Raw genomic sequence first — 12,535 nt, 5'->3', positions numbered from 1 at the left:
TGAGTCTTGGATAAGTAAGACTCTACTGTATATTAATTTAGGTAAAATGGTTAGGGTAAATATATAGGTAAGGTAACGGTTTTCCCTTTATAGTAAACATTATTTATTAGTAAACATGTCCTAAATGTTTGATTTATATATTTAAATTTCTAATTATGTTATTTTTTGAGTTGTTTATGTTTATTTTATTGTTTATGACTTGATGATCTGTTTGTTATGTTTTCACATGTATATTTGCCATTGAATTTTGCCATTACTATGTTGTATACCGCTTTGAGTCCCCCCAGGGGTGAGAAAAGCAGTATATAAATGCAGTAAGCAAGTGAATAAATAAATGTTTGTTGCCAAGGATGAAATTCATTTTCGATTGTTGTAACAGCCCCTCTCCCAAAAAAAAATGGCACTCCCACAGATATTCTGGACAACTGGATCTTATAAAAACACCAACAAACCCACTTTTATTGACAAAACATTATGTGTATCTAAATTTATTTCTAACTGGAAGCATACTTGAAGCTCGGTCTGGAGCCTCCCCTGGGAGTGCATGACTCTGACGGTTGCACCGGCAGATTCATTTGAACACGTAAGCCCCCTCACCACAACAAGATGATAATCCATCAAGGGGGACTTGTATACTATATGAATTTACTGAAGGGTGCTCTTAAAAGTAACTCAGTTAAACAGGTACTTCAATGAACTAAGATATTTCTTTTTCTCTTAGAAAAATAAGCCAAGGAATCAGAAGCGATTGTTGGTAAACAAACAATCCTCTCAGCCTCCGACTTTGGTTTTAAAGGGCTGAATAGGCAGCAGTTCACAGATAGCTTATAAGAGGCTAAACTACAATTAAGACAGAAGGTAACTGAAAGAGCTCTACTTCTCTTCAATGGCAACATATAACTCACTTCCGTATGCAGTTACTCGGGAAAGAAGTTAGAATGCCTAGATGTCATGACACTCGTGGCAAAAAAGGGGGTAAAGAAATGCAGTGCTCAAAAGAACATTCTGAATTTGTCAAAGAGCGCTGCAGCTGGCATTATGCATACATTTTGAAATAACGTGATTTATCCACTTCAAAGGGCAGAAGGATGGGAGGGAATTCTGATGAAGAATGGGAACCTTGGACCGCTTGAAGTCAGGATAGTACCTGGTTAAGAAAAGAGACACGAGATTGCATTTTATAAACACGCCTAAACTCATTCGCCACATGTTTGAACTCTGCCCTCCCCTTGTTGCCCAGGAGCAGACACAGGCCTAGCAGGGCAACCAAAGAGACACATCTTTTCGTCAACAACCCATCGACGAGAAGTGAGTTGAGTCTCAGAAGGCACAGGAAGTTTCTCTGCAGTTTTTCTAATCCAGGGAAGATGGGGAAAAGTGGAACAAGGCAGTCTTATGTTTCCTTTTGGCACCACAAAAGGCTCAGAAAAGCTTCCAAAGATCAACTACGGTGTGAAAACAGTAGAAAGGCCAGTAAGAGAACCTGCCTCCCTATCCCAAACAGCAAATACAGCCTGTATTCAGGGCCAGGCTGTGGTGCAGCTGGTTAGTAGCCAGCTGCAATAAATCACTACTGACAGAGAGGTCATGAATTCAAAGCCAGCCCAGGCCAGGGTAAGCTCCTGACCATTAATAGTCCAGCTTGCTGTTGACCTATGCAGCCAAGAGACAGTTGCAACTGTCAAGTAGAAATGTAGGTACCGCTTATGTGGGAGGGCTAATTCAACTAAAATCTCCAGCGGCATGTGGAAGAATGAATGAGGAAGTACTCCATCAAGGACTCAGTGTCATAAGTGGACAGTGAAGCAGTAGGTCCCCCTGTAGCCGGAATCGAACATACCCTCAAGAAGCCAGAAGCTGGAACGTTAAATTGCCTCTGTGTCTGCCTATATATGTCATGTGTCTAACAGCATTGAATGTTTGCTATGTATACGGGTATTGTGATCCGCCCTGAGTCCCCTTTGGGGTGAGAAGGATGGAATATATATACTGCAAATAAATAAATCAATATTCTACCAACTGCTTTCGAACCAATGCCACTTTAGAGCAGGTGTGGGCTACCTGACACCTTCCAGATGTTTGGGGCTACGACTCCCATCAACCCCAACCAGCAGAATCAGTGGTCAGGGGCTGTAGCTGTAATGCGCCCGTATCCCTATCTCAAACTAAACAAGAAGCCAGCAACCTTTTAAAGCAAAGGCTAATATTTCACCCCTCTGGAAGTGGAAGGAGACCGCTAAACAGTAAGCGTGACTGGAAAGAGATCGGCGACGTACCTCTGACAGTTAACGGTGGCTCCTATGGTTTTCACGACTCCTATGTGGCGGAGAAAGATAATTGCGTTCATACGGTCGACGGTGAGAAGAACTTTCCGATCTTCCTGTATGGCGAGAAGCACTCTCTGATCTTCCTGTATAGCGAGAAGAGCTTTCCGATCTTCCTGTATAGCGAGAAGAGCTTTCCGATTTTCCGGTATAGCGAGAAGAGCTTTCCGATCTATATCGAGAAGAGCTTTCCGATCTATAGCGAGACGAGCTTTCCGATCTATAGCGAGAAGCGCTTTCTGATCTTGATGTATAGCGAGAAGCACTTTCTGATCTTCCTGTATACCTGCTACTTGATCTGTTTCCCCTTCTGTCGAAATCGTCGCGGCTGCTGTGTGGTGGGGAGCGACAAACGTACTTGTACGGCGGGCAGTAACTATCATCCGCTTGTCTCGTATAGCTTTTACCGCCTGCACGCTCGTCCTCATAGCTGCTACTCGGTGGGGATAGACGGACGCGCTCATACAGTGAATGGCGGGAAGAGGTTTTCCTGTGACCTAATGCTAACCGATCAGAAACGGATTGGTATGCTACATCCACTGATGCTCTGTCATGTGTGGATTGGGAATCAGAGTACTGTGTAGAGTAGGAAGCAGTCGCGTCATCCCCCACATCATAAGCAGCCCGATTCTCATAATCAGCATTGTGGCTGTCATAGGACTTGCTTCCATAGGAATGAGACTGGGCAGAGTAGGCCTCTGCATAGCTGTTGTCTTCCAACTCATCCCCATTTCGGTATGCTGCTGCCTGCCCAGACTGGAATCGATAGTCCTGATCATACGACACAGGTGGTTCTTCATAATGTGGATCTGCAAATGTGTCCCTTTCATCTAGAGTTTCCTGTTCAGAATGCTGCTCACGGTTTACATAATGCTTATGGTCTTTCACAGAGCGTTGTACAGTAATGCTGCTCCCGTAGAGTTCCGTCCCATTAAGGTGTTCAATGGCCGCTTTACCATCCTCCTCATTGTCCATGTGAACGAACGCATAGTCTGACAAAGCAGTAGACAGAAGGTTATCAGTAAGGGACACATGACATTTTATTTCAGAAACCCATTCATACTTGGATGTGGCCTGGACATCAGCCAATGGCACATCTGTTTGGACGCAGGACATGGCAACTATGATCAGCTGAGGTTCTGCAACTCTAAAGGTCTCGATGATGAAAGGCATGAAGATGAACAGTTGATTGAGTCTCCACCCCCACCCCCACCTATATCCTAGCCTTCAGCACTTTATCACTGCCCATGTTATTAGGATTCACAGAGTTCGGTGGAGGCTCCTTCTTTGGAGGCTTTTAAGCAGAGGCTGGATGGCCATCTGTCGGGGGTGCTTTGAGTGCGATTTCCTGCTTCTTGGCGGGGGGTCGAACTGGATGGCCCATTTATTTATTTATTTATTATTATTATTATTTAGCAACATTTATATCTGCCCTTCTCACCCTGAAGGGAACTTAGGGCAGCTTACAAGTTATATGTACATACTATATATTATATTATTAACATAGCAGAATATAATCATTATAAATTACTACATTGTACTATACCACTACATTGTAATATTATTAGTAACATTACATGTAATATAAATATAAAGTGAAACTCTACTGTATTATATTATTAGTACAGTATATCATAATATGAGTATTACATATTATGATATTGTTATATTGACCTCATGAGGTGGCCCAAGGACTATACAATTATAACAGTGCATAATTATTATATTGTATTACATTATAGTATTGTTATCAATATTATATGTATATACAATATACAGTAGAGTCTCACTTATTCAAGACTCGTTTATCCAAGGTTCTGGATTATCTAATGCATTTTTGTAGTCAATGTTTTCAATATATTGTGATATTTTGGTGCTAAACTCGTAAATACAGTAATTACAATATAACATTACTGCATACTGAACTACTTTTTCTGTCATTATGTTGCCTATATTTTGCCCTATGTTGTTTGGGCCTCTGCCCCATGTAAACCGCCCTGCGTCCCCATGGGGAAATGGTGGCGGGGTATAAATAAAGTTTTATTATTATTATAATTATTATAAAGCTTATATTGTGCTATACTAATAATATAATATATTGTACTAGCTGTGCCCGGCCATGCGCTGCTGTGGCAAAGTATGAGGCCCCTTCTATACAGCTGGATAAAATGTATGCTGAAGTGGATTATATGGCAGTGTGGAGTCAAGATAATCCAGTTCAAAGCAGATAATATAAGATTATAAATGGGTTATATAGCTGTGTGGAAGGGCCTTGAGTCTACACTGCCATATAATCCAGTTCAAATCTGATAATCTATATTTTATAGGCAGTGGGGAAGAGGCCTAAGTGAGGCCTAACTCTACCTGTCCCCTGGGCTGAGTGGGTTGCTAGGAGACCAAGTGGGCAGAGCTTAGCCTTATAACTGGCAGCAATTGGATAAAAACAATTATTCCTCTCCCTCTAATTAGGGCTTTATTTTTCTTTTCTTTTTGTTGTATGAACGTAGAGGCATGGATAGGGGTGCTGCTGCCAAGTTTAGTGTTTCTGGGATGTGTAGTTTTGTTGTTTTGTCCTAGGCCAAAATTTCATTACCCTTTTATATATGTACATATAACTTGTATGCCGCTCTGAGAAGGCCGGGATATAAATGCTGCAAATATATAAATAAATAAGGTCTCTTCCAACTCTAGGATTCTATTCCCAGGCAGGAAACAATCGGGGCCAGCTAACAAGCTGCAAGGCCATTCAGTGCTAAGAAAGGCACAGCAAGGGGAAGGAGGAGGAAGAGAAAGAGCTTCGAGGGGGAGAGGGATGGCACGACACCTTTCACGACGCCGCACTCGGCGACGGGCCCGTATTCCTGGAAGAGCGGGCGGAGGTCTTCCGGGGCGCAGTACTCGGGGAGGCCGCCCACGTAGATCTTGATGCCCCGGAAGCGGTGGACGGAGATCGGGATGCCGAGGAAGGGCTGCCCGTGCAGCTCCCGCCGCGCGCGCTCGCCCGCCGCCTCGTCGCGCATGCGCACAATGGCGCATAAGCCCCTCACGGAGACGTCGAGCACGTCGCCGGGCCCCACGGCCTTCTCGAAGTGCCGCCGCATGTCCCGCTGCGTGCTCCCGCGGGGGAAGCCCCTCACGAACAGCCGCACGGAGCGGCTTGGGTAGGGCCACATCCTCCCCGTTTTGCCGGTTGAGAGGGGCGGACAGCGAGAGAAAAGGGAGGAAGCGCGAGAAGACGAGAGAGACCTCTGTGAAGAAGATGAGCTCTTCCCGCCCGCCGTCTGCCTCTGCGCATGCGCTCTGACCGCTCGCCTGGCGTCTGAGGGGGGAGAAAAAGAGCGCTTCCTCGCTTGACGGCTCTGCGCATGCGCGTGACTTGATCAACTGAGGGGAGCAATGGACACGGCGCCTGCGCGATCCCTCCTTCCTCTCCCTCCTTCCTCTGTCTCTTTGCCTTAAAAAAAGGGATTGCTGTGCCTGCGCAGTCTCTCTCTTTCCTCCGCCTCCTGGATTGCGCATGCGTGGTCCCTTTCCACTAAGACGCCATGCTTTTCTCTAAAGCAACAGGGATTTCTGCGCCTGCGCATTCATTCTCCTTCCTCTGCCTCACGCAATACGCATGCGCGGTCTCTTTCCCTTAAGAAACAGGGATTGATGCGCCCGCGCAATCTCTTTCCTCCACTTCCCGGATTGCGCATGCGTGGTCCCTTTCCACTAAGACGCCATGCTTTTCTCTAACGCGACAGGGATTTCTGCGCCTGCGCAGTCATTCTCCTTCCTCTGCCTCACGGAATGCGCATGCGTGGCCTCTTCCATTAGGAAACGGCATGCTTTTCTACAAAGCGACAAGGATTTCTGCGCATGCGTAGTCCCTTTCCACTAAGACGCCATGCTTTTCTCTAAAGCAACGGGGATTTTTGCGCCTGCGCAGTCATTCTCATTCTGCTGCCTCACGGAATGCGCATGCGTGGCCTCTTCCATTAGGAAACGGCATACTTTTCTACAAAGCGACAAGGATTTCTGCGCCTGCGCATTCTGTCTCCTTCCCTTCCGCCTCAGAGGGTAGAAGCAACGCGCATGCGCACAGCGGTAAGTGACCGTTTCTTTCCCTCAGCAACCAGGCGAGCGCCCAGAGCGCATGCGCAGAGGCAGACGACGGTGGGGAAGAGCTCTTCGCCGTCATCCTTCCTCAGGGAAAACGGGGCACAAATGTCTCGGCCGTACGGACGCCGCACGGTGCGGCTGTTCGTGAAGAACATCCCCCGCATGACCCCGCAGGCCGAGCTGCGGCGGCACTTCGAGGGGGTGTCGGCGGAGCCCGACGACGTGCTGAATGTCTTCATGAGGGAATTCTCCGCCACGGTGCGCATGCGCAACGAGGAGGCGGCCGAGCGGGCGCGGCGGGCGCTGCACGGGACGCTTTTCCGCCACCTCCCGCTCTACGTTTACCGTTTCCGGGGCATCAAGATCTACGTGGGGAACCTCCCCAAGGGCTGCGGCACGGAAGACATCCGCCCGCTCTTCGAGGACTTCGGGCCCGTCGTCGCGTGCGACGTCGTGAAAAGTGGCGTGAAAGGTGTGAAATCCCCCCTCCCTTTACGGCGGGCATGGGCAAACTTGGGCCTTCCCTCCAGGTGTTTTGGACTCCAACTCCCAGCATTCCTCACAGCCTCAGGCCCCTTCCTTTTCCCCCTCAGCCGCTTAAGCGGCTGAGGGGGAAAAGGAAGGGGCCTGAGGCTGTGAGGAATGCTGGGAGTTGGAGTCCAAAACACCTGGAGGGCCCGTTCAAAGCCCCCCAAACAGATGGCCACCCATTCTGTTTCAAAACTTCCATAGAAGGATCCTCCACCACATTCCAGGGCAGAGGGAGAGTTCCACTGCTGAACAGCTCTCTCTCACAGTCAGGAAGTTTAATTATAATAATAATTTTATTTTTATATCCCGCCTCTATCTCCCCGAAAGGGCTCGGGGCGGCTTACATAGTGACAAGCCCGATCCAACAAAGATTAAAACCAAACCTAGATCAAAACATTTATTTATTTACTATACTTTTACCCTGTAAAAAAACGTATCTCAATAGAATCAACAACAATTGTATGTAAATTTAATTTGTAAGCCGCCCTGAGTCCCCTTCGGGGTGAGAAGGGCGGGATATAAATGTATTAAATAAATAAATAATAAATAAATAAACAATTCAACAAGGCAATAACATAGAAACAGTACCATCAGAATCCGCCCTGAGTCCCTCTGGGAAGATAGGGCGGAATATTTTATATACATATACAGTGTTAGCTCACTATTTATTTACATCATTTTTACCCCGCCCTTCTCACCCGGAGGGACTCAGGGTGGCTTACAACAGTCAGCAAATTACATTGCCCAAAATATATTCAATAAAACAATGACATATTAATAAACAATAAAAAATACCACATCAATTAAAACTCTAATTAGACTCTATTAAACCATGAATTATAAAATTATAAAGTTATGGCTTCCTCAGCCTCTCACACATTATATATCAAATTATTATCTTATTAAATACATATTAATAATTGCATTATTTGAAACATAAACTTCCCATGCTCTTAATATGCGTGTTTCAATCTATTTTTGAATATATATATATATATATATATAATTTTGTTAATACTACTTTGCGGTTCACTTTTCACAGATTCTATGTTGCGCTGTTTTTCAATAAACTCTAAAAGACTATTATAAATCATAAAAATTACAATTAACAGTCTAAGGAAGGGAGGAAGAAGCCAAAGGGAGAGAAAAGGAGCCCAAGCGGCAATGGGAGAAGAAGGAGGTGATTTTTCAACACAATTGCTTGATAAAGACTTAAAATAGTATATAACTACTAAAATAATGTATAAATATTAAAATAAATATAGGGTCCCTACTTTGCGGATTTTCACTTATTGCGGCTGGTCCTGGAACCTAACCCCAACAATAAGTGAGGGAACACTATACAGTAGAGTCTTACTTATCCAACATAAATGGGCCGGCAGAATGTTGGATAAGCAAATATGTTGGATAATAAGGAAAAGTCTATTAAACATCAAATTAGGTTAAGATTTTACAAATTAAGCACCAAAACATCATGTTATACAACAAATTTTACAGAAAAGGTAGTTCAATACACAGTAATGCTATGTAGTAATTACTGTATTTACTAATTTAGCACCAAAATATCACGATCTACTGAAAACATTGACTACAAAAATGTGTTGGATAATCCAGAACGTTGGATAAGCGAGTGTTGGATAAGTGAGACTCTACTGTATATATAATTTATAATAATTTATAAATATATAATATTTTGTATATACATATAATATTGATAATAATATTGTAATGTAATGCAGTATTATACTACTAATAATACAATATAATAATATTAATTATATATTATATATTAAATGTAATATTACTAATAATAATACCATATAATGATTCGGAACAATATAGTAATTTAATGCTTATATTGTGCTATGCTAATAATATATTGTATGTTCATTTGATTTGTAAGCCCCTCTGAGTCCCCTTCGGGGTGAGAAGAGCGGGATATAAATGTAGTAAATAAATAAATAAATAATATAATCAAAGAATATTATTATTATTAATTGCAGCAGAACCTGAGCTGATCATAACTGCCTTGTCCAGCAGCCTAACAGATGTGCTGCTGGCTGATGTCCAGGCCACATCCAAGTAGGAATGGGTTTTTGAAATAAAATGTCATGTGTTCCTTATTGATAACCCTTCTGTCTACTGCTTTGTCAGACTATGCGTTCGTTCACATGGACAATGAGGAGGATGGTAGAGCGGCCATTAAACACCTTAATGGGATGGAACTCAAGGGGAGCTACATTGCTGTGCAACGCTCTGTGAAAGATCATATGCTTAATGACCGTAAGCAAAATTCTGAGCAACATCCTAGAGTTGAAGGGAACACATTTCCAGATCCATATTACGAAGACCAGCCACCTGCAGCGTTTGATCAGGACTATCGACCCCAGTCGACAACTGGGCAAGGGGCAGCATACCGAAATGGGGCCGAGTCAGAGCCCTACAACTATCCAGAGGCCTCACGTGGCCGGACCCACTCTGCCCATTCCCATTCCTATGGAGGCAAGTCCTATGACAGCCACAATTCTGTTTATGGTAATCAGGCTGATTCCTACTCTAAGGAGTTCTCCGATTCCCTGTCAACACGTAACAGAGCATCCGCGGATGTAGCATACCAATCTGCTCCTGATCGGTTTGGTTCAGGTTACAGGGCTCAGTCTCCACGCAGCAGGATGCCTCGTTCTCCTCAACGGGCAGCTCTGTCTGGGTGGAGGTTGGAAACCACTTCCCGGTATTCGCTGTATGAGCGCGTCCGCCTCTCTCCGCCGAGCAGCAGCTACGAAGACCTCTACAGAGATGAGCCTGAAGTAAATAAAAGGCATATGACGAAACACATGGAAGACAGTTACAGCCCTCCGTACGAGCATGTTTGCCTCTCCCCACCACACAGCAGCCGCAATGATTTCAACAGAAGAGGAAACGGACCAAGTGGGAAGTATACAGCAAGATCGGAAGGTTCTCCTCGCCATCGACCATATGAACGCATTCGTCTTTCTCCGCCACGTAGGAGTCGTGAAAATCATAGGAGCTTCCGTTAACAGTCAGAGGTACGCAGCTGATCTGTTTAGAGATCTTCCAGAGGGATTAGCTAGGAGTCTTCACTTTGCAGCTCTTAGAGGAGTCGTTGGCTTCTTGTGAAATTTGGGATAGGAAACAGATATTTCTCCTGCCATAACCCCTGACCGTTGATTCTGTTGGTTGGGATTGATGGAAGTCGTAGCCGAAAACCTCTAAAAGGCATCAGGTAGCCCCCTCTTGCTCTAAAGTGGCATTGGTTTGAAAGCACTTGTGAGAATACAGTCTGTATTTGCTGTTTGGGATAGGAAAGCTCTCTTGCTGGCTTTTCTATTACTTTCACATTATAGTTGATCTTTGGAAGCTTTCTGAGCATTTTGTGGGGACAAAGGGAAACACAGACTGCCATCTTCCACTTTTTCTCATCTGCACATTTCTGTGTTGAATAATAATAAGTAAAGGTAAAGGTTTTCCCCTGACATTAAGTCTATAATCGTATTCGATTTTGGGGGTTGGTGCTCATCCGCATTTCTAAGCCGAAGAGCTGGCGTTGTCCGTAGACACCTCCAAGGTCATGTGGCTGGCATGACTGTATGGAGCACTGTTACCTTCCTGCAGGAGCGGTACCTATTGATCTACTCACATTTGCATATTTTCAAACTGCTAGGTTGGCAGAAGCTCAAGCTAACAGCGAGAGTTCACTCCCTGGATTCGAACTGCTAACCTTTTGGTCAGCAAATTCAGCAGTTCAGCGGTTTAACCCACTGCGCCACCGGGGGCTCCCCAATAATAATAAAATAATAATTACACATGTATAAAAAGCACGTATTTAAAATGGTTAAATGCAACTATAAAAGTATATATTAAACCGTAGCCATATTAAAATATCGGAAGCAAAAGTTAAAACACAATAAACATAAGATATGGTTTGAAAGTCAGTTAAAACCTATAACGACATACTGGTTTCTGAGGAATATTATAGAGTGGAAAATCCTTGGCATCGTGGGTTGACTAGATCTCCAGGTACAGCAGAGAAGTTAGACCTTTGAGCCTTCTTGACTAGAACTACAAATAATGCTAATAACCAACTATGAAGGTGTGGTTCTTAAAGAACAAATGTAACTTCCTTGGATCTAATTAAATTCTAGAAATCGAGTCCTGCACTTGATGCCTTGTATATCCAGCCATCTCCAACTGTAGAGCACAGCCGTGACGTATTTCAACCCGGTGAAATAATAGTTCATTTGACCATTTAATTTTGGGCAGAATTAAGCCTCTGTGTCCGTCGTCATTGGACGTAATAGAACGTTGGATATACTGTGGCGTGAACCTCGTTTTATTGCGGCTTCTGATGGAAGGCTTGAAACTCTTCTTAAAAGGCCAGCAAATACTATTGTTTTCCCTGGATTAGAAAAAACTGCCAGGAAACTTCCTGTGCCTTCTGACGCTCAACTCACTTCTCGTAAATGGGATGTTGCCCATTTGGTTGCCGTTCTAGGCCTGTTTCTGGGCGACGAGGGGAGGGCAGAGTTCGAAAATGTGACAAACGTTTGAGTTCTGCCATGTTTTTTTAAAATATGATCTCGTGTCTCTTTTCTCAACTAGGTCCTATCCGGACTTCAGGCGACCCATTGATCTGGTCTCCAAGGTTTCCATTGTTTCATCAGAATTTATTCCAATCCTTCTGCCATTTGACGTGGATAAATTACGGTCTCTCGAAATATATGCAATACGCCAGTGCCCGTGTTGAATCATTTGGTTGACAGGCAACAGCTTTCTCGTTACTTGTCTTTGCAGAAGATTCTTGGTCTTTTTCTCTGATTTTTTGACTGTCATCTTTGTGACATGCTTTGCATAACGCTCTTTGATGCTTTCAGCGTGTTCTTTTGAGCCACTGCATTTCTTTACCCCCTTTTGCCACAAGTGTCATGGCATCTAGGCTTTCTAGCTCCTTTCCTGAGTAATTGCCTATGTAAACTAGTGATATGTCGCTATTGAAGAGAAACAGAGCCTTTTGAGTTACCTTCCGTCTTAATTCTAAGTTTTCTGTGCATTGCTGCCTATTCGGTCCTTTAAAACCAAAATCGGAAGGGCTGAGAAGATGGTTTGTTTACCAACGATAGCTTCTGATTCTTTCGTTTATTTTTCTGTGAGGAAAAGAAAACTTTTAGTTCACTGAAGTCCCTATTTTACTATCCTTGTTTTGAAAGTTACTTTTAAGAGCAGCCTTCGGTAGAATCGTACAGTATACAAGTATGCTTCCAGTTGGAAATACATTTAGATATCCTTAATTTTTCATCAATAAAAGTGGTTTTGGTGATTTACAAGATCCAGTTGTCCAGAATATCTGTGGGGGTGCCATTTGGGGGGAGTCGAACATGGATCTCATCTTTGGCAACGTATATGAATACGAGTGATTTGCATACAGCAGTGATCAATACAGCCCGAGGAAGCCAAAATATATCCGCAAAATCCAACCTCCTGATTCGGAGGTAATGTTCAATCCCATTGTGCAAAAAACAAAACAAAAAAAACACGTAAAAACTATATTTTGAAGTCCA

At 43.9% G+C, this 12,535-nt stretch overlaps 1 protein-coding gene across 1 annotated transcript; it reads right to left on the bottom strand.

The window, feature by feature from the left end:
• Nucleotides 1–430: 430 nt before the first annotated feature.
• Nucleotides 431–5,842, bottom strand: LOC134294408 (RNA-binding protein 4-like). The gene is made up of 3 exons (XM_062965352.1): nt 5,149–5,842; nt 2,277–3,316; nt 431–1,147 (listed from the first exon to the last, which is right to left on the bottom strand). Exons 1-2 carry the CDS (start codon nt 5,495–5,497, stop codon nt 2,286–2,288), a joined length of 1,380 nt encoding a protein of 459 aa, XP_062821422.1. The 5' UTR covers nt 5,498–5,842; the 3' UTR covers nt 431–1,147; nt 2,277–2,285.
• Between the last annotated feature and the right edge of the window lie 6,693 nt (nt 5,843–12,535).

Source organism: Anolis carolinensis, unplaced genomic scaffold, assembly GCF_035594765.1.
Source record: "Anolis carolinensis isolate JA03-04 unplaced genomic scaffold, rAnoCar3.1.pri scaffold_14, whole genome shotgun sequence".
Classification (NCBI taxonomy): domain Eukaryota; kingdom Metazoa; phylum Chordata; class Lepidosauria; order Squamata; family Dactyloidae; genus Anolis; species Anolis carolinensis.
The sequence above is the reverse complement of the archived record's forward strand: the minus strand, read 5'-3'. Positions and strand labels throughout refer to the sequence as shown.

What these genes read in the sequence shown, in the direction of transcription:
- LOC134294408 (XM_062965352.1), bottom strand. Translation starts at nt 5,497, where the DNA reads ATGTGGCCCTACCCAAGCCGCTCCGTGCGGCTGTTCGTGAGGGGCTTC. An exon ending in CGAGTGCGGCGTCGTGAAAG is followed by an intron (nt 3,317 to 5,148) that starts GTGTCGTGCCAT and finishes CTGCTTTGTCAG; the next exon opens with ACTATGCGTTCGTTCACATG.